This window comes from Camponotus floridanus, unplaced genomic scaffold (genome assembly GCF_003227725.1).
Source record: "Camponotus floridanus strain SB8 unplaced genomic scaffold, Cflo_v7.5 scaffold7, whole genome shotgun sequence".
Lineage (NCBI taxonomy): Eukaryota > Metazoa > Arthropoda > Insecta > Hymenoptera > Formicidae > Camponotus > Camponotus floridanus.
Window position 1 is genome coordinate 3,863,324 of NW_020229838.1, and position 21,898 is coordinate 3,885,221.

At 31.7% G+C, this 21,898-nt stretch overlaps 1 protein-coding gene across 2 annotated transcripts in view; it reads left to right on the forward strand.

The window, feature by feature from the left end:
* LOC105251703 (pleckstrin homology domain-containing family G member 5) overlaps positions 1-21,898 on the forward strand; it is a 116,182-nt gene that overhangs the window by 1,289 nt on the left and 92,995 nt on the right. Inside the window, exon 2 of one of the 2 annotated variants that reach the window (XM_025413630.1) lies at positions 3,139-3,218. In XM_025413630.1, coding sequence (XP_025269415.1) covers positions 3,139-3,218 — 80 coding nt within the window. Of the gene's footprint in view, positions 1-3,138; positions 3,219-11,518; positions 12,114-21,898 lie in introns of those variants that run through there. The other variant, XM_025413627.1, reaches the window with a different exon arrangement.

The window sequence follows — 21,898 nt, forward strand, 5'->3', positions numbered from 1 at the left end:
GAAAAAAGCACTCTTCGTAAAGCTACGATATCCGACGTATGCAAACGAAGATGAAAGACGAAGAAAGATGAACGATAAAGATGATTCTATAGAAAGAAAGAGAGTTTACCACTTTGCGAGAATTTTAACTGCGATGTGGGAAACTTTAGTCGTGTCGTGCGTGACGAGACTTTTTTCTTTACGACGTAACACACATATTCATCTAAAATATTTTTACCTCCTAATCCTCCAAACATTGCGTATTTTTTTATCAAAGTTTGTTAATCTCACACATCCTTATTTAAAAGTAAATTAATTATTTCTAATCGAACGACGAATACGATATGTTTATATAAGAAATATATATTTTAATCATCTATACATGCGCTTTTATATGTATTTTTAAATTGTAAAAAAAAATTCTTGACTATTTTATCGCGTAATTCTTATTCGATAATTTATTCTTTTAGTTTTCAACAATTCCGAAAATACTAAAAGTGATAATTATTATTGGTTACATTCTGACTTTCATCAATATGATCATTTTTCTATTATTCTTTGAAAATATTCAAAGCAATTTTTATCATGTGCCAAAACAATGCGTAGTCATCAGAAAGATTAAGTTTGATTAAATGTATCCTTTATCAAGAAATGTGATAATCATTATCATGCGCTATCGATCATTTATTCCAAGAAACAGAATCTGATTTGTTTCGGTTAAATGTTTATAAATATTAAAAGTTTTCTCATATAATTTTTTCAACTTATGAAGATTTTTGCGAAATTGTGTGTTGGCGAACTATATTAAATATTCATATAAAGAGAACGAGAAAATACACGCGCGCACACACACAAACACACACACACACATTAAAGGTTAATTAGGATATATTGATACTAGAAATAATGTTGACCGAAATAAATAACATTATTTGTGAGACTGTGATCTAACATCAAAGTTAATTTTTGCTCGACAAAAGTACCAAGAGAGCTTTTGCGCTTTTCGAGACTTGAATAAGGTTGACGTGACGTGATCAGGTATAATCAAGACGACAAAATAGAGCATGTAAAAAAATTATAAATTGTGTCAAACATTAATAGTAAATTTTTACGCAAAGCTAAATTAAAATGAATATTATTTAAATGTAATAAACACTATTAAAACTTGCTAATTACAAATATTTGAAATTTTATTTTTTTAAATTTTTATTTTGAAAGTTAGACATCAATTATGTAAATAGTTTAAATTATTTAAAAATATAAAAATATGAATAACTTGTTTGATAAAAGATGTATGGAAATTTGCTTTATTGGAAAATTTCATCAATAGATTTAAAAGCCTGAAAGATTCAACTCTATATCTTATCCTTTACTTTTACTTTACTTTTACTATTAGTAGTATTGCAATATTTTTCTCTTTTAACATATCTTTTTCTTTTATTTTGTTGATACTATGATTGATGCAAAGATTAGAGCATCTTTGTAAATTTTTAATAATTTTGTGTACTTGTGATTTCTTATATTTTCAAAGACAGAATTCTTACTTCTTTGATAGAACACGAAACTTTTATAACGCGGAAAATTTTATCAGAATTATGTGAAATTGTTAATTGATATAATGACACGAATTTGTATTTTAAAGTGAATCTTTTTTGCATTCTGAAAACTAATGGCATTAAATATTTTGCTCTCATTAGCAGAGTCTAAATTATTGCGCGATTACGCATCAAAGCGCAAAGAACTCTCATTTTTAATTCTCAGAAGTTTTTATTAAGTCTTCTTTATAATTATCTTTATAAAACTGATTTTTTCCTTCGTAAAATTTTGCAGTATTAGTTAAGTTAAATTGTCAAAAGTATCTATAATTAAACTCAATATAAATAATTTGCTTTTGCCGTGCTGATGATACAATACGCAATAATTTAGAAATTTTTATTATACTATTTTATAAGAAAAGGAACATATATGTATGTTAAATTTTTGAACGCTCTAATCAATATGTATTAACTCTCTCTCATCACGAGTTCTCTACTTCAGCACGATCCATTTGTCGAAAAAGCGTTTCTCTGTACGAACGTTTTTTCCTAGTGTCGTTGCATTTTTATATATGCATTCGCTGAAAGTTGTGCATTCACTGACATTTTATTACGCAACGCATTGTGTATATTACGCATATATACTCTGTAAATTATTATCTTTTTTTGATGATATATCATGTTTTATACGAGTTATGTGATTTTATATATTAATTGCAAGAGATTTAAATTTATTCTTAAACTAAATAACATAAACAATGAACTTTGTATAAATTTGTAGTTGTGAGTGTAATTTATTTTATGAGTAATACATGAAAACAATATAGCAAATTTATGATGCAAAATTATTATTTTGTATATTACAGTTTAGAGAGTTCCGCTTTTTTATCGACAGTTAAATGAATATGAAGCTCTTTTTATTCCGGCATGTATACGTGTTACTTTGAAAAATAATTTAGTGAGAATGAAAGCGAGGCAAAATCTTTGCGCAATAGCTCATGATCTGAGCCGCGACATTTATTATTGACAGTATAAATGGGCAGGATATAGCATTAATAACATGACGTTGCTGAAACGGAAAGGCGTGCTTCGCGAGCAGGGATAACGACGGGGCTTAATTTAGAAATTATCGTCTCACGATCGGGACGAAGGTTTCGATGCCGAAGGAAGGGCTCGAATGGTTACCTCGCATGCCCGCAGACCGACGCGATAATCGATCTCATTTCGTCTCGCGAGCCTGTGAACTTACCTTAAAAATAAACGGGTATATCTCCTGCGCCTATCCCACATAGCAAGTGTTCAATTTCTAGACCCCACGTTTATGCGAAGGACTATGGTACGTCCGCTTAATCATACTGCTGTACTACTGAATTATGCGTTTCAGCCGCTTTGTGCCAGGCTCCAGCCTTGAACCAGATAGTAACCAATAATAAACGTCTTGCATTTATCAACGATAATCGTTCATCAACAACAATAATAATAAAAATAAGAATTTTTATTCATTATAAGATTGAAATATATGTATTTGAAATCATTCAAATTCTAGTCGCGTTTTCTGAAATAATCTTGTTGTGAAGAAAATCTATAACATATAATTTAATTTCTATCTTTTTCCTTTTTACAGACGATGTACTTGAGCAGGTTGCAGACAGGAGACATTTTACAGCGAGGAAAAGAGGAGGCAGCAGGACGCGTTATAAAAAAGTAAGTAAATTACAAATCAAAAACTTTCTGTGCATAATATCAACAGCCAACAATCTGAAATATTTATACCAAATTTATCACTGTTTACACAAATTTATTAAAAACTGTAGATTTTATTACAAAAATTTCTAGCTATTCTCTTTATTAGATTTTTCAGAAATTGAAATGTGTTATTTCGCTTAGCGCATATACAAATTTTGCTTTCGACCCGCATTATTACTCGGAGGATTATCTTATGAAGGAAACGTGAAATTCAAGTATAATTTTAGGGATTTCCTTTTATATCTCTTCTTTTGTATCTTTCTTTTCTTCTTTATTTTACATTACTTTCTTTGTTATTGCCTTAGTATCGTTTAAAATACGTGATGAAAATTTTAGTAAATTATAATACATTAAAAAATCGAAGAAATATCGCGATTAAAGCTGAAATTATAATTTTTTAAATTTAATATATAAATAAAAAAGATTGCATGTAAATAAAAAAGATCATTATTTTGTCTTGGTGGCGAAATTCTCGTTTTCTCAATTATAATAATCTTTCGAGTTAAATACAGCAAGAAAGTAATTTCGAGTTTTCTTAATTGGGGAAGTTTTTTAACTCTTTGGCTGTCTCTGTGCTTAAGGAACGTAATAACGAAAAAGTTAATTCGCTTCACAACAGAATTATAACATGACGATATTTTTATGGAGCTTTAGCGCTCTCAATTTTCTAATTCTTTATCCTTGGCGTAAACTCAAGTTAGCTATTCTTGTTGGATGTGGATTGACTTGTAATGTACATCCATGTAAATTTCGAAAAACATAGACGGGAAATTAATTTGCGAGGACGCACGCGATACAATGGAACGTGTCACTTATGATAAGAAACCAAGTCGTGTGCATACACTGATGCAAGAAATCATGACGGAAAATAATGGTATTCCTATGTTATTGTGCCATGTTAGTTTATTCTTAATCTATACATGTCTGAAATGCCAACTTATCGGACATGTATAGATTACGCGGCTCTAACTTGTCCATTATTGTTTAGCAGCAAAATTGTTTGATATATTCGCGTCGCAGATGTGTATAAAATAAATATATATAATTATTCTTAATTTAAGAATATAATAGAAAATTAAACATAAATATTTGTATATACTTGAAAAGTTTTTATAAAAAAATAATTAACTTATTTAATCGCAAAACCGAACAATCTTACAATTTGTCATTATGAAGTCAAATAAAATAGTTTGATAAAATCTGAGAATTTAATAACCGGATTACGAACGCGCTCACGAGGGAGGATTGTGTGCGAAAGATACACGAAAAGGCATCGAGGGGCGATGATATATTATCCAACGTTATGTGGTTTACATTTCTGTTGATTCCATCTTGTCTGATGGTGGCAGAGGGAAAGAGGCTCCATCGATCCGTTCGTTCATCGCTCTTCGATAAGAGACTTTCTCCCGCGTTTTCGCTTCGAAAAACGAGTAAATAACGTACACTCAAGCACGATACAATATGATACAAGTTTGCTAAAAGCAATTAAGAAATTGTTGAAACGCCAAAACTTCTCGTTCGACCATCACGAGTATCATTATTTCTGCGTTCAGCCAATTATCGGCAAAGAAATGCTCGGTGATTAATTGCATCGCGATTTCCCACACGATATTGCTTACCCTTGAATTACGGACGGCTTATCTGTCAACCTTGAATAAATGGCCACTTGTCCTACCACGTCGCCATTACGTCGCTCGCTTTCGAATGTCTGGCAATCAAGCTAGATCTTATACCGGATACCGGAAATTAAGCTCACCGTTGTATTACATGATTTCTCTGTAGCCAATAGCATAATACATTTACATGTGCAATATCTATGTTCTTACACTACCAAATGCAGATCGATTGAACATTGAAAAATTTAATTTGCAATTAATTTCACCAATAAATTTAACTTCCGATAAATAATTTCCAGTAAATGTCGTTACTAAAAGCTCAACACACTTTTTGCATTCATATTTAACAATGAAATTATAAAATCACGGCAGTAGATAGTATTTGTCGAAATTTGTTAGGCAAAAATCAACGCGAGATTGATTACGGACTCTATCCAATATTTGATTGAATATATCATACTTTGTATATTTATAATTTCGATATAATTATAGAGAGAATGAATTTAACTAAAAAATTCTCTAAATTCTAGAAATTCTAGAAATTTTTTTTTTTAAAGTTAAAATGAAGCTGAAGAAGCCCAGATATGATTTAATTTTTATGAATTTTTATTTATTAACTATTCCTATTTCTAAATTTTTGCATACAGATACAGAATTTGAGTGAAGAATTTACAAGCGGTGCATTTACATAGATAGATTAATTTTTGTATGATGGGAAAATTTTGAACGATTATGAATTGGAGTTTTTCAACGAGAGAAAATTTATAATATGTATCGTGGCGCTATAAATGTCCTGTCAGTTTTGGATATAGCTGACAGTAAAAATATATATAGGTATAAGGAGTTATATACGAGCGGTTATGTATAGTAGGGCGAATTGCGCGAACCGGGTACATCAACGAGTGAAATATAACTCTAATGTCCGCAGGGCGACTCCCTTCGAGCTGGCCGTCGTTTATTGCATTACGTAGACATCGAGGAAGTGTGTTTATCTTGTAACATGTGTAAAACAGCCACGAGAAAGCATAGAACAGGCAAGGGAAAACTTTCGAATAACATACAGTCTTTCCCTTTTTTTTTAATAAAGGCCGAATATTTCTCTTATTCTATTGGAACATATAAGTAAGTACAAGATATAATGCAGAAATTTCAGATACGTTTCGGCCAGTGAATATAGAAGAAATCTTATCATAGGAAATGAAAAAAAGTTTAAATAAAACGACAAATAATATTTTATGCTTTAAAAATAAAATATTGGAAGAATGTATACATATATTTTTTTCCTCGTATGCAATAATATATCACACTTTAAAAAATATTTTATAGCTATCCTGTCTTACGATATAATCGTGAAATCGACGATGTGGAAACCATCTTCATAATGAGCAACTCAACTATATCGAGCTTTTTCATATAGCAAATGTATCTTCAAGATGTTTTTTAAAAGAATGGTATAATTTTAATTTCTCTGCTATGGGCAAGATGTGATTCGAATTTAAATCTTGAGATAGAAAAATTTTGAATGTTTTTGAATGTTTTTTAAAAGAATGATATAATTTTAATTTCTCCGCTATGGGCAAGATGTGATTCGAATTTAAATCTTGAGATAGAAAAATTTTGAAACTTCAATTTAATTATTTTTTTTTCTGGTTCTTTGATCGATCAATGTACCTTTTTCGTTATACAATGCAATACATACCGCTTTTGAATCTCCGAGTGACATGTAGGCTTTAAACTTGTAAAACAACGCAGTGCGAGTTACTCGTTAAAACATCCACTCAAATTGTTACGAATATCTAGAGAAGCAGCAATTAGTGCAATGCACTCATAGTGTATTCGTGTCACTGTGCATCGAGACTCGGGAATATTATTGAAATTAGAACGATTTTTGATTGAATAATTTAAGAGAGAAAATTGGTGGATCGGAATAACAAGAAAGAGTTAAGAATGATTATGAGAAGCAATCGGTAAATAAAATGACATAAATGAAGGAAAACACGTGTATTTACATGTCCATTTACTTGAATGAATCGCATCGATAATAGTGGACGAATTTACAATAAATAATTGAATCAACTTGCAGGAAATCTTTTTTTTTTGATCGCTAAGAAAGTAATAAAGTCGAGCTCTTCTTCCCTCTTTCTCTATGAATTAAAGCTTTGAACGACGAGCAAAACATGTTTTCACTGAAAATATTGCAAAAAGTGTGTATACAACTACATTTGGAAATAATGAATGCATTAATAGCGTTAAGAAATCGGATGATGCAGACTTTAATGTACAACAAAAGACTAGAATTGATTTTTCTTTATTTCGCGTTCGAAATTTTATGCATTTTAGGGTTTTAAGGAAGCATTATCCGATTATCCCTCAATCGCGTTCTTGAAAAAAAATGCATTTCTATCAAAGCGGGAAACATTACCGTCTTAGACCGTGTTATCGGATATCGACGAATTAATTTCTGACAATCTCTGCACGCAAGGACAAGAGATCCGCGGTCGGTCGCGGCGGCTTATCGAAGGGTTGAAGTGATATATCGCTCATCGGGTTCCACCATCATCGCCGTAGTCTCGCGAATCCAAGTGCGACGAAACTCAAGCATGGCCCGAGCCACGGCTCGTCGTGGTATCAAGACAACGGCCGTGATTCACCGCGTCGCGGCACGCGAGCGCATCCTAAATACCTTTCGAAATGAAGCGAACGCGATGGAGCGTTAACCGTTCTCGCGGGCCGCATAACTTCCACGCGATGGCGCGAGGCCTCCGAGATTTAATAGGCGCGCAAAAGCGAGGGACGAGAAAGGAATCGATAATCGGAGAGGGATTCTCCATTCGCGAGACCTACTGCTTCCTCGCAGAATATTGACGAAGAAATTCAATTGAATCGACAGCATTTACACCGTAGTCACTACTTAATTCTGCGCGAGGCAAATATTTCCGACGTACATTTTTCCTACGATAATTTTTAATTTAAAATTCGCGAGAACAGAGGATGTTTTATATAAAGAGTTTTCCAGTTTTTATTTGACACTTGTAAGAGACATATTTTTTTTTAAATACTTAGGTATCAAATTTTGTTGAAATTTGAATTTCTAAAGCGATATTCTTTTTAGCTTGACATTGATTTTTTTTCTCATTGTTTTAGGAATTTCTAAAGCGACGATATTCTTTTCAGCTTGACGTTGATTTTTTTTTTCATTGTTTCAGGAACATTTTAACATATTTACTTTCATTCTGACGTACTTAAAGTTTGTTCGCACATTTTTGCTTCCATTTTATTTGCTAAGTTTAATGATACATTTTATATCGTTTATCAAACAGTTGTTATTTATAATGAATGTTTTTGGAGAAGAATTTTGAAACGAGTTATATTTGACGTTAAATTAGTTCTGGAAGACCAACTGAATTAAAACAAAAATATGAAGATATTTATTATTTTTTTCGCTGTACAAATGATACCGTATGGATGATATCCCAAAGTAGGTATTTAATAATAAAAGTAAGTGTTTCTCATGTAGCTGAGACATAAATTACTCGCACAACATAAAAAAAGAGATCAAAGTAGAATAGCCTGCTTGAAGTATTCTTCACACAGTATAAATATAATTAATACATCTTTTGTGAACGTTTTAGCGATTAATACAATTAATGATTAGCAAATATGTTTGAAACTCTAATTAATTTCTAATACATAATTTTTATAATTACTAAATTGGAGAAAAGCTGTTACTTTCGAGCGTATCTAATTATTTGTATAAAAAGAAATATATATATATATATGTCGCAACGAATTAATAAGTGTCAATGGAAATTCGTAGCAAGACTAATTTGAACGTAAAATCAGTTCTTCGTGGTGTACGGTTCAACCTAATTCCGTGCACGTATTTTGAGCATCTATCGACGGAAGAAAATGCACCTCACCCATCAACCATTTGCCTTTGATTATTTCCGCTCTAACTCGGAAAATGTCTAATTAATAGCGCGTATAGTTGGATTATTTTTTTATTATTTATGGATTATTATTTTTTTTATATCCAATTACTTGTTATAAAAATCTAATTATGTAAAAATATATAGAAGAAATATAATAGTTTGTGAATGCGTCATAATAACAAATATAATGACAAGTATAATGACAAATATAATGACAAATATAATAACAAATTAATAAAACACAAATCATCGGAAGTAAATTTCGCTCATGAAGAAAAAGATATCAGCGAAAGAAAGGAAAACTATACCATTATATTTTAAATAATTATAATACAATTAATAAGTAAAATAGTACAGCGTTTTTTCTCTGATATTATATTCTTGTTATGCTTTCGATATTATAATCTCTCTATATATCTCTCTATTATATTGACTATATTGACTATATATTGACTATATAATCCAGTAACTTACGGGCCATTACTTCCTGACTGTAATCAAGTGTTTTAGTCACAATGTTAATAATATTTTATGCGCTACTGTATACGTATCATAACGCGTTCACATGTTGTATATATGTGCGTGTATGTGACAGGAATCGAACACTTCATTATCGACAGGTCATTGTTTACTCACGCGAATATGGCAGATCCGAACATCGCAGCTTTTGTTGAAAATTTAGTGATACTGAAATGAAATTTCTGGTCCATTACTGAACTTACATTCTTGCGTAATAGTTGTTCAATGTTAGAAATTGTCTTTTGCTGTTTATTGTATAATTCTACATATTTTTGAAATTTTTTTTGTGCTCGAAATCGAATTGCAAATTAACTTTATCTTATATTGAGCTGAAAATCAAAATTAAAAAATTAATGAAAAAAATCAAAATATTTTTTTTAATTGTAATTATATTAATTATTGCAATTACTATAATTATCTTTCATATTGAGCTGTATGAAAAAGGCAGAATTATTTTGTTTTAATTGTAATTATATTAATTATCGTAATTACTATAATTATTGCAATTATATAATTAACACACACACGTATATAAATGATGCAATATTATATGTTATATTAATATATACATGTATTATATAGATTATATAGATTATATAGATTATATTAATATAGCATTTCTCGAATTTTACATCGCTTCCGATACAAAAAATGACAACAAGATGATCACATGTTGTGATTCAATGGAATTCGGCGCGTGTTTGTCCGCGCAGTCACTGGTTACACGCGGTCACCTTGTGTTGTCATTCGCGCGGCGACACTCGAGTGAAAAGTAACAGCGCGAGGAGCTCGGTGTGCGAAAGCATTATCTTTCGAAATATCGCGACAAATGCAAGAAAATCGTTTCCTACGAATAATCGGCGTAAGTCTATCGAAGTGGAATTAAAAATCGTTCAATTATCACTTTTTTGAAGCGATGAAATCAAAATAATAAAATAAATAAATCTTGTTTCGCGATTTATCACAATGTAATTGTCGTATTTCTTTATTCTCTTATTTTCGTTTTATATCAATCATATATCAATCGTGCAGTTTTTCTATGCGCGATCAATTGCTGTCATATTTTGCCGAAGGAACATGCTATGCGTTACATTTTTCATGAATTATAAACAGTTCCAATATTTTAATTCTTGTTTATTTATTAGATTTGATAGAGATATTTCTTTAAACAACAATTTATAATAAATTTAGCATATCGTTTATTTTGATATTAAATTCGACAAAAATCATTTATTTTATATTGATATTAAAATTTAACTGGATATATTAAAATTTTATTTCACAATCAATAATATTATCAAGAGAAAACTGGAATAAAAGATATTTTATCTACTTCAAATAGATATTATTTTATTAAACAATTATTCTTTTACATTAATTAAAACAAAAACGAAAGTTTATTTAAATTTTAATGCAATAGATAAGCCATACAAAAATTCAAAGTAATTTTAAGAGTTTCGTAATAAGATAAAATGTAAATAAAATAAAATGTAAAAAATGTAAAATAAAATGTAAAACTATAGTAAAGTAAAAAAGGAAACTATTAGAGTTTTTCCGCTTGCTTAAAAACGATGCAACTTCTCACAGTGTTTCAAGGGTGAAAATCGTAAAGTCAAACAAAAAGCTTAATTGATGTACCGCTCCGATAGAAGAGCCACTTTTTCTAAGAAGTTACGAGCAAATTCAAAGAAGTGTTAAAAAAAGGGGATTTTAGAGTCGATATATTTAATCGTTCACCGAAATGCATACCTGGTTGATCCTACACGACTTTCCTCTTATAAGTAGCTATATTTGAATATATGATTGTCGCATCGTGAAGATGACAACGTGAAAACTCGGATTGTCAAAGATTCAGATTTCTTAATATTTTATTGAAGGATGAAGGAACAAAGCCCCCGCTGGGAGGTTAAAGAACTTCACTCTCGTTTTCTCCCCTGAGGGTGCGTTTGTCGTTTAAGGCTGGCAACTTCGAAACGTAGTATACCTGAAGGGCGATAAGGGCGAGCGTTTCTGTTGAAATGAGTCAAAGTTTACTGGGGGAGGTGGTGGCGGCAACGATAGGAGGAAAGGGGGGATGATTCGAGACGGTTGGCTGGTTAGTGGGGGTGAGCGTGCCAGCCCGTATAAGGCTCTGCCACGCGGTTCCTCTGCCACAGTCAGTCTAGTCGAAAACATTCGTAGGCGAGGGAAAACGCGTGTCTCACGGAAACGTCGTGTCCTATTCATTTCTGGCAAAATATGACGGCAATTGCCGTACGATAGATGCGCCCTTTCGCGGTGCTCTCGATGACATCGTTATCGTTCCTTCAAGATTAGTGAGAACATGTAGAGGTACGCTGGAACAAGTGAGACAACGCGGATTCTGTGCCGAACAAGTGCGATTAAGTGCGTCGATCGATTATTCGATTTTAAACCTCACGTGCGCGGGTTGACTATCGATCGTCTTGCAATTTCAACGACATTCTCTATGTGAGATAAATTATGGACATGTCAGTAATACGCGATTATTGTCGATGAATCGAGGTAATTGATTTCCGCCGAGAGACGCACGTTCACGTGTCTACGATGCGGCTGCTCGGAGGACGCCGGATTTTTATCTCCGAAGATCGCTTCGTGATCCGCGATTTTATACGCGAGATTATTTCGGTCTCGCGTTATTCCGCCAACATTTTCGCGCATGAGTTCTCGTAATTTTGTCACCTTGGCTCCATCCGTGGGAACTCGTCGGAAAAGTGTTGAAGTCACGTGACAACATCGCCAGCTGACAGTCAGCGTCCTTCCTCGAGGTTAGTCTCCTCTTATATCTATATTGTCCATTCAATAACATCCCTAATTAAAACGTTACGCTCGAACGACATTGTGCCAATTAGTTTATTGTGCTGTAACAAGACGAGGCTAAATATCTCATTCACATTTACTAGCCGTTTTGTGTGTATGTATGTACATATATATATATATATATATATATATATATATATATATATAAATCAGAAAATCCGCCAAAAGATTTTTTTTTTAATTCATGTAGTAGTGCCGCACATATCTGTCACTCGATTAATGTGGTTTTTTGCGCGAATTTTACACTTTACAAAAATCTCTCAAGTAAATATTCGACGCAGTAGAAATTGATTGAGTAAATTTTATTAACACTTCGTTATTTATTCAATTTATCGCGAAGAATCAAAATTTACTCAAGAAAATTATGTCTCAGAAATAAAATAGAAATCTCGATATATGTCGAACAACATTATGTTTTAACTTCTATTATAAAATTGCATTATTAAAAGATACATTTTACACGCATATATATAGATGCATGTTGTAAATATGTACTAAAGATTACATAAAACTAGAAGAATTTATATTGAACAATGTTAATTCAAATTTTAATATGTAAGGTACCAGTTTTTTGTGAGAATTTCAATCATCCGCTCGGTAAAGATATAGAACGCCGCTCATCGCGGCAAATTGCAAATTTTATTTCGCATATTTTATTTTATTTTTCTACTACACGTAGAGAGCATTTCGTGCATATGCAGTGAGAGTGTGCTACGCTTAATAAATTAGCTTTAGTTTACTCGTACGTTTACAATTAACGTACGTTACAATTAACGCCGAGGCATTAATCATTTTTATTGTTGCGAACCGGCTGCGCTCTTCCCTTTCTCGGTCAAATTTTCTGTTGGCCAACTCGGATGTGATACTTTTAGAAGATGTGTGTGTTCGAGCGAAGGGGCAGGGGGCTATTGGCGTTATTGGAGAATAAAGGAAATAATTGGACATTACAAGCTCTATATAAATATCTTTCTCTATAAATATCTGTAAATATTTCTGGTTATTGTTACATCTTAAAATTAAGCTAAAACGATAACCAAAAACGACCCGAATATAAAATTAGACTCATTTTTCTTTTAAAGGATGATTATACGACTTCATTACCTATTATTGCTAATTGGATCGCGACAATGATATATTGCTGAAATATTGCTTAACCTCTTTTATTGGATTTGTACTTTACGTAAAAAATTTTATTTTGTTATTTAAAGCTTTAAAGTTATTTTTGAAATTTGTAAGTAATTTAATTTGTACAAATAATTATTTTTTTTAATTTTGTAAGTAATTTAATTTGTACAAATAATTATTTTTTTTAATTTTGTAAGTAATTTAATTTGTACAAAATGATGTGATTATAATGAGCAATAATGGATGAAAGTATGATTGAACATTTCCAAGAAAGGGTCATGGTATTGAGGGATGATAAATGATTTGATCATCGACGATAACGATAACAATGAAACACACTGCAAATGGATTGCCACGTGGCAAAGTCGCTGCAACAGCTATCATTGTCGCAATATATCACTTGACAAGAGAGCCTCTGTCGGAAGAGAATCTATCTCATCCTTTAGATTTCGAAGTACTAAACGCTGGGCGGAGAGTATAAACCATACAGTTAGAAGCGTTGCAATTAACGAGGTGATAAAGAGGAATTGAACGTTGCTCGCGAATGTATCTTCTCAAGTGCAATAATTTGTGGATTATGTAATAAAACTTTAAATATTTGAATAGTTGTTTTACATAGTTGGAGAATAATGCGAAAATAAATCTATCAAATTTGTAATATCGTAATCATATTGATATTCATTGAAATTCATGATTGTACGACTTTTCGTACAAATTTTTATGATTTATTATCTTCTAAATTTTTATCTTTAACATAAAACGTATTGCTTTTTGCTCAATAAGATTAGTATACGCGTTAACTATATGCTCGATAATATAATATTTACGATATTTTTTTCAATTTTCGAGTTAGAGAAATATAACAATGAATAAATAAAGGGAGAAAAATTAAACGGATTTTTAATCTTTTGACGCTTAGCGAGAAGCTTCTGTTAAACGATCGTTAAAAAGCGGAAAATAATTTTTGTCAGAAAATAAACAACGCGTGCACATACGAAAGAATCTCAAGGGAACATAAAAATTAATTGTATGACTTGGAATGAAATTTCCCGGTTAATTTTCGTCGGGTGACAATTGATAATTTCGCGAGAATATTCTCGCTAAATCTCGTCCTTTTTCATTATCAACGCACCCTTTGTTTTTTTCTTACCCACTGTATTTTCGATTCTCTTGATTTCGTCGTCACGACAATTGAATTTCGGAACTAATCGATGTAGGCACTGTTGGAAACGGGATGAGAGATTGGTTACGCGATGGGATACTACTGGGATAGTCGAAAATGTCATTAAAGGAATTGGCCGGAAAGGTCTGCCAAAAATTTACGTTACGGAAGATATCTCGGAATTCGTCCCGATCGATTTTAATTTCCGGCTTCGTGTACCAAAACCTTAAAAACGCTTTAATGCAGTGTATAAATATACTTGAAGAAATTTCAGATGCCCACACACACACACACACACACACACACACACACACACACACACACACACACACACACACACACACACACATATATATATATATATATATATATATATATATACATATATTTTGTTTGAATGAAAATATTACATTCGACACACGTATTTGTATCAATATCTTTTTATTCTTGCATAGAATGAAATGAATAAATTTAAAATAAAATGATGATATTTTTCTTCAAATAGGGAATATTATATTTCGTTGTGGTGTTTGTTTATATATTTAAGTGTTTATAAGATTTTGGTTCTATTTTGTCGTTTGCTGATGCAGGATTACATTTATTACAAGTTAAGTCTTTAAAATATAGTTTAGTATGCATATACATATTTTTCGTAATTTTCTTGATAAAACGAAATAAATTCAAGATTTATTGTGATTAGATTATACAAATTATAAACCTCCAAAATGGTGAAGAAAGAAAACATAGCGCATTTATAAGAATTAGGAGAAAATATTCGGAGAATTAAAATAATCGGATTTAATGTCTTATCATATTTAATTCACAACTAACAATAATCTTTATACGAAAATCGTAAGCAAGACATTTTTTATTTGTTTACATTTTTAATACGTCTTACAATTGATCGAATTAAAAAATTTAGCTATGATTGATCGATTAATTTTTTTGTTTACATTTTTTTATGTGTCATGGATTTTACATGTGTCGCTGGAAATTTATAGCTTCAACTTTTATATTATCTACTATCTTTTATAATAATTGAATTGTAAAACGTACACAGTATGAGACGACACAAAGCCATGTTTAGCCCTACAGATTAACTCTGTGAATCATGATCAGTACTTTAGTCTACTTTGACGGATTAATTTAAATCCCCCGAATAAATCATGTGGCCAGTAATCACGAATACCGGCGAAATTAGCGTAAAACATATACGCCGCATACGTTTAACGGCATATTTTAGTAGCGGATCGCAAGTGGGTGGACAATTTTTGTCAGTCGACGTGTTTTTTCGAGGACGAAGTTAATTTAGTTACCGAAACGATGCATCGAATTCGGAATTTACGACTTTCATTTATTTTAATGTCGTGCATTTTAATCATGTAAATCCTGAGTTTTAGAAAAAAATTTAATTTATATATCTCTGTATTTTTTATACACAGAAAGAGTATAATTATATATATATTAAAAACCGGCAATTCTTTAGTGGAAAGTTTTCCTAAGTTTTAACGGAAAATTTAAAATATGCAAATAAGTTTTAGACTTATTGTTTGCGTTAACAATCAACTTTTTTTATAGACAAAATATAAATTGCTGTATCTGTATCATTTTGATACTTTATTTGCAAATATATTTTTTCTAATATTATAATATAAAAAGTTTTATTAAAATATTTCACTCTTGTATTTCATACTTTTAAAGATAGGACGTATAAACATCTCCTATGGAGTTTAATCTTTTAAATTTGATTTAATTCTTTTTATATATTAAGTTTTAAATTTTGTATTGTAGTGAATTATACGTTTCAATATATCGCATCTGGAACCGCGATTACGTTAAGTGAACGCGTCATAACGATCGATCCCGTGATATGGTTATAATTCGGTAGGGCATCGCAGTTTTTTCACGGATTTTCCACCCCACACCGAGAATAAACTTCCATTTGTATTCATTCTGAAAAATTATTCAGACTCCTATTGTCATTGCGCGAGTTTGAAAAACAACCCCTGGGTCTTATTGTTTCACTTTCGGAAAACTTAGTTCTCGACAGTAGATGATTTCTCGATCCTACTCGTCCGCTTGATCTTCCCCTATAATCCAATTTCATCCCGCTCTAGTAGTAATCTGGGTTTTGAGACGTTGATCCGGGACTGATTTGCCCTTTTACCCTAATCCACGTTATCTGACTTGTCGATCTGGCCAGCCGAAAATGAATCTTATTCGTGCCATCTTGCGTTCACTTTTTTTGTAGAGGGTATTTGTCACTGTTCGCGACTCTTGTCGTCCGATTTGCAATAATTGCGGACCGATCTCTCTCTCTGGCATAGTGCAGTGAAAGCACTTTTTTGCCTCTCTAAAAAGTTGATGTCCTAGGGAGAATGTGCGTGATGAATCTTTCAGTATAATAAGCAAATGACAGAGACAGAGAGAGAGAGAGAGAGAGAGAGAGGAGGGAGAGGGGGAGGAAATTACATAAATTTATTTAGCCTGTCGTTAATCGATTAATCTATTCTTCTGAAATGTGTATACATAAATTTTTATTTAAAGTGAATTTAATAATATTAATATATGTATATGTTTCATGTTTCAGAAGTCTGATTAATCGTAATAATCTTAATAAAATTTTCAACAGTCGAGTATTTCATATCGGGAGATGTTATATTTTATAAGGACATTACATATTTTGCATTATTATATAAAAATTTTTAAAAACTATTATATAAAAAATGTTTAATTTTTGATATCGTAAAGTAGAATAATTCAATGAAATCCAAGTTATTTCTCGGTTTTATCGAATCATAAAATAGGTAAAAATAATCTTATTCCATATTGCGGAAATTGAAAGAGAGAGAGAGAGAGAAAGAGAGGACTCTTCTTGTAATCTCGTTCGTCTTCTCTCCTGACTTTTGGTGAATATTATCGGACAGTTGCAGTCAAAGTTTGGCGTATCGATCATGCTCCACATATAGGGTGGCGCGTATAGCGCTATCGGACCCGATAGTAATAATTTCGCGGTTAAAGCTCGTGCACGATAAGCTCAACTTCCCTTAAGTATTTGATCGTTGATATACCATTTCGCGTCGATGCGGTGACATTACGACTGTGATACCATTTTCGTCGTGTCGGGATTTCATTTTGATCGAACTAACTTGTGCGCTGACTATGCTCTTCCGTAATAGAAATAATTCTGTCGAAAAGAGAAAGAGAGAGAAAGAGAGAGAGAGAGAGAGAGAGAGAGAGAGATCCTCGCTCTCTTTCTTTCTGTTTTTCGCTTCCGAAAGGAAATGTTTACAATGACGATTCGGAAATATGGTTAGGATTTCGAATGCGTATCGTTTGCCAAATCTCGTTTTACATCGCGATCGATACTTGTAGAACCGTATGTTGGATACCTGTTTCAAGTTCATGGATCTTTGTTATTTTCTCTTATTCTTCGCACCGCTCCTTGAAAGAATTCTTCTTTCATTATTCTTTCATTATACCGTTGACTAAAACTCTTAATCATTCTTTTTATCTCATTAGAATTAGAATTTAAATTTTATTTACATAAGTCATGAAAATTGAGTTTGGAATTTTAAAGCGCTCGGTGCGAGAAGAATATTTCTTACTCAACAAAATAAAACAGCTTAATGTTATAAGCATTGATTTTAATAATTTATTTTTGTAAAGACACAGCAATATTAAAATTCTTTTTTTCTTCCCGTATAATCTTATTTGCTTGTCTGTTGTTCCATTGAAAAATATATCGTCATGTATATACGACATATAAAGCTGGCGGTGCCACCATTATATGTCATATATACATTTATTCATATCATACTGATTCTTATTATCTAGAATCCTGTAAACAAAAGAAGGAACCAAGACAAAAGTATCGATCAGAAGGGCTATGTATAAGACGACAATATATTTTGACACTTGGGCACAAAAATGTTAAAGATATTCTGACGTTTATCTAAAAAACGGATAAAGGACTCTTTTCCAATGCTTACCCTCGATTGGATGTCAAAAAATGATGATTACATGCTCGAATAACTAAAGTGACATTGTAATATTATTACAGAGCGCATCAATAAATCTACTCGATGTCGATCACCATTAAATACTTTGATGTGAGATGACTGGCAAGTTCGAATCCCGTAATTACCAAAAAACTAAAAAAGATAATATTATATTGTTATAATAATAATATAAGATTTTCAGTTAGTAAATGAGTATTTAATCTCTTATTGATGTTATTATCAATGATATTCTGCAGAATCACAGATAGTTTTATAAAAATTATGAATTATTTTTATTTATTTTTATTTTTTAATATATGTAGATGTAATTGATACTTAATTATTAAATAAAAAAAAAAGTGTGTGATTTTAGTGAAAAAAATTTATTTTAAATTTCCGATTTATTTCTGTACAAAATCAGTTTTTTCCGTAGATATGTCCCGCACATATAATTTTATAAATATTGTTAAATATTGTTAAAAATGTATCTTTACAATTGTATGTCTAACAATATTATTTAAAGAAGACATAAAGATCGAAAGCACATTCGCAAAGAAGATGGCTAGATTTTTGATATCGGTATTTTCCGTGAAACTTACAAATGCGCTTCGCAATGTTACCGTCAAATCTAGTTTTATTGGATTAATAACTTTCCGAGATCTCCCAGAACTACCGTAAAGTATAGATATTACGTTGTGACGATTAATAGCCACCCTCTCAAGTATTTAGACGCGTCTCTCTTCGTATTTTCTGTTCTCATACTCACAGGAACTGCGTAGTTTGGGGACTCTAACGAAATCTTGACAGAGACTCTTTCAGCATGTCTTGAAACATCATCGAAGAAGTTTCATATAATCGCGTTAGGAACGCGCAGATGCGAAGAAGTACCTGCGAGCGTACATTGCTTGAAAATCCAACGTGATAAATTCAATTTAAGATCGCCGGTATCGATATAACTTCTTTTCCAAAAAAGTAGCTACTTCCTATTCTATACTTATATATTCATTAAGTGTAGAGAGTAATACTTTTTTTCCGAAGACTCGCTTCTAAAATCGAATATCGAATAGCCTAGTCAATCTGCAAAAAATGTCAATGAAAAATATAAAAAGATAAAAAGATATCTATATGGCTTTGGGTTTTTTATTAAAATGGCGATTTTGCACGCAACGGATTTTTTTTATACACATGTGGCTGCTCGCCACATGGCAAGCTGGAGTTAAATTTGAAACGATTGTTGCCTCGATGATTAATGTGACGGATATTGATATTAACTATATATGATATAAAAATCGATATTATATTTTCCATTTCTAGCGCTTGGAATTTCAAATATGTGGGGTGAAAATTATTGTATTTGCACATTTTATTAATGACAATTTTGTTTTTTTTTATATATCAAATTTTTGTTAAATTTAATTTTAAAGAAAATATATTAAATAGATTAATATAATCATTTTTAAAATTTTTTTCAGGAGGAAAAAGAAAAGTTTAAACGCGCGAATTTTTTGCGTGAGGTTTATTTACTCTTGATATATGGATAAAAAAAATGCGTGCTCTGTGCACTTTAATCAGTGTCAGGAAAAAATTAATTTTTCGTGACACTCGTGCACTACCATCTTGTGTCTGGCTCTTATTAACCCGCAAAACTTAAAATAGATTATACGTACATATTTCGAAATCTAATGCTTGCAACTGGAAGGGATTTTTAATTAGACATCTTATATGTATAAAATACTATAATAAATTCTCAAAAATCTGTCGGTCAAGTTAATGTATGCAGTCTGCTTTTATTTGTTTTTTTCTTATGAATATTTATGACAATCATATTTATTTATGAGATTCTCTTGTTCACGTTTAATAAAACATGAAAATTTTCATCGATGCGCATTCAAATTTTGCACCGACAGCTCTTAACAATCTGATTTTAATTATTTATCTATTCGAAACGCTTATCGCATGTACACGCATATTCATTCGCGATCTGCATTCACAGTTAATGCTATTCTCATGTTTCAGCAATATTAAGAGATTTGAATTGATTCTAAATGATTTTCTCGAAAGAGGTCAAATTTTCTTTCTTTAGGCTGAGTAGATAAGCTATGCAAGAAAAGTTTAGATGAATTGCAATCTTAAAAACATAATTGTGAGCCGACTAATTAACTGAAATTTCCCGAGGAAAGATCCTCTCCTGGATAATATCTTTCTGTTAGATTTCCGTGGAAATTACGAGAAAGGAAAAAGAAAGCGGAAGAAATATTATTTATGATGGTGCAATCTACTTTATTCTCGAGAGTGATTGGATTTTTCTCGAGGAAAGGAGATATGCCTTGTGCGCGCTGTCATATTCCGTGATTCCCTATCTCCTTCTATATGTTTTTTATTGCGTAACATTGCATCCGTGCGTAAAAGCGAAAGAGAGATAAAATGGAGAGGAGGATTATCAACATTTCTGTAGCAATTCAATCGCGGAATCATGAGCCTCCAACCTATCACCCTCCGGGAAATAGGCGGAAGAGTATCGTTTTCCTCTTTTCTCTTTTTTCAATTCAAAATCGAATATTTCCGATATCCGTAACACATATTAAACTGCATTATGTTAAACACGATTACGTATCAATGCCTTTGGTTCACTGAGAGCGGGCGGTATATTTTCGATCTCACTATAAATGTGGTTAAGGATCTTTCTTTACTTGCACAATTAAATGTACTATTTATGAAAGATACGGAGTTTATTGTATTTTTTTTCAATCTTTAGGTAGCTCTTTCAAAATTTCTTAATTTTGTCTTAATTTTGTCTAAATTTTGTTATTATTAAGAGTCGGTTTTCGAGAAGCGAACATAAATTTTCTGTAATTCGAAAAATTGATTGATTGCTCTTGATCGAAATATATTATAATTATATATATTATAATCTAAATATATTAATTTTGATAAATATGCGAAATATTGAGAGAAATGTATCTTTTATTTCAACAACACTGATTAAATGCTAATACAAATTTTCGAGATATAATTGTGTCGCAATTTAGCAGAATAAAAGTCATTCTTTCTCTCTTTCCTTATATTGAAATTCTTCTCGCTAAGATATGATCGTAGATATTTTAATTTTGGCGTTTTTTTCGGAGATGATGAAAATAGAGAATGGTCGCCAAATTGTGAGAATGGAGAGGAAACACTTTAAGAAAACGTTATAATATCGTCCTTGATACACGTGCGCCGCTGTAGTAAAACGCTTTACCTTATGCTGCTGCGAAATGGACTATAAAGAATCGGATAATAAGATCGCTGTAATGAATAACAACGAGAAACGTTCACGACGAACGCAAATATTTATCGTCCAGTAGTTGCGGAAAGCAATTTCGTTTATCTCCGCGTCAAGCGCGCCCGTTCACGTCGTCGTCGTCCCTACGTGTTCCCGCGTTCACGTCGTGCAATTATCATGCGC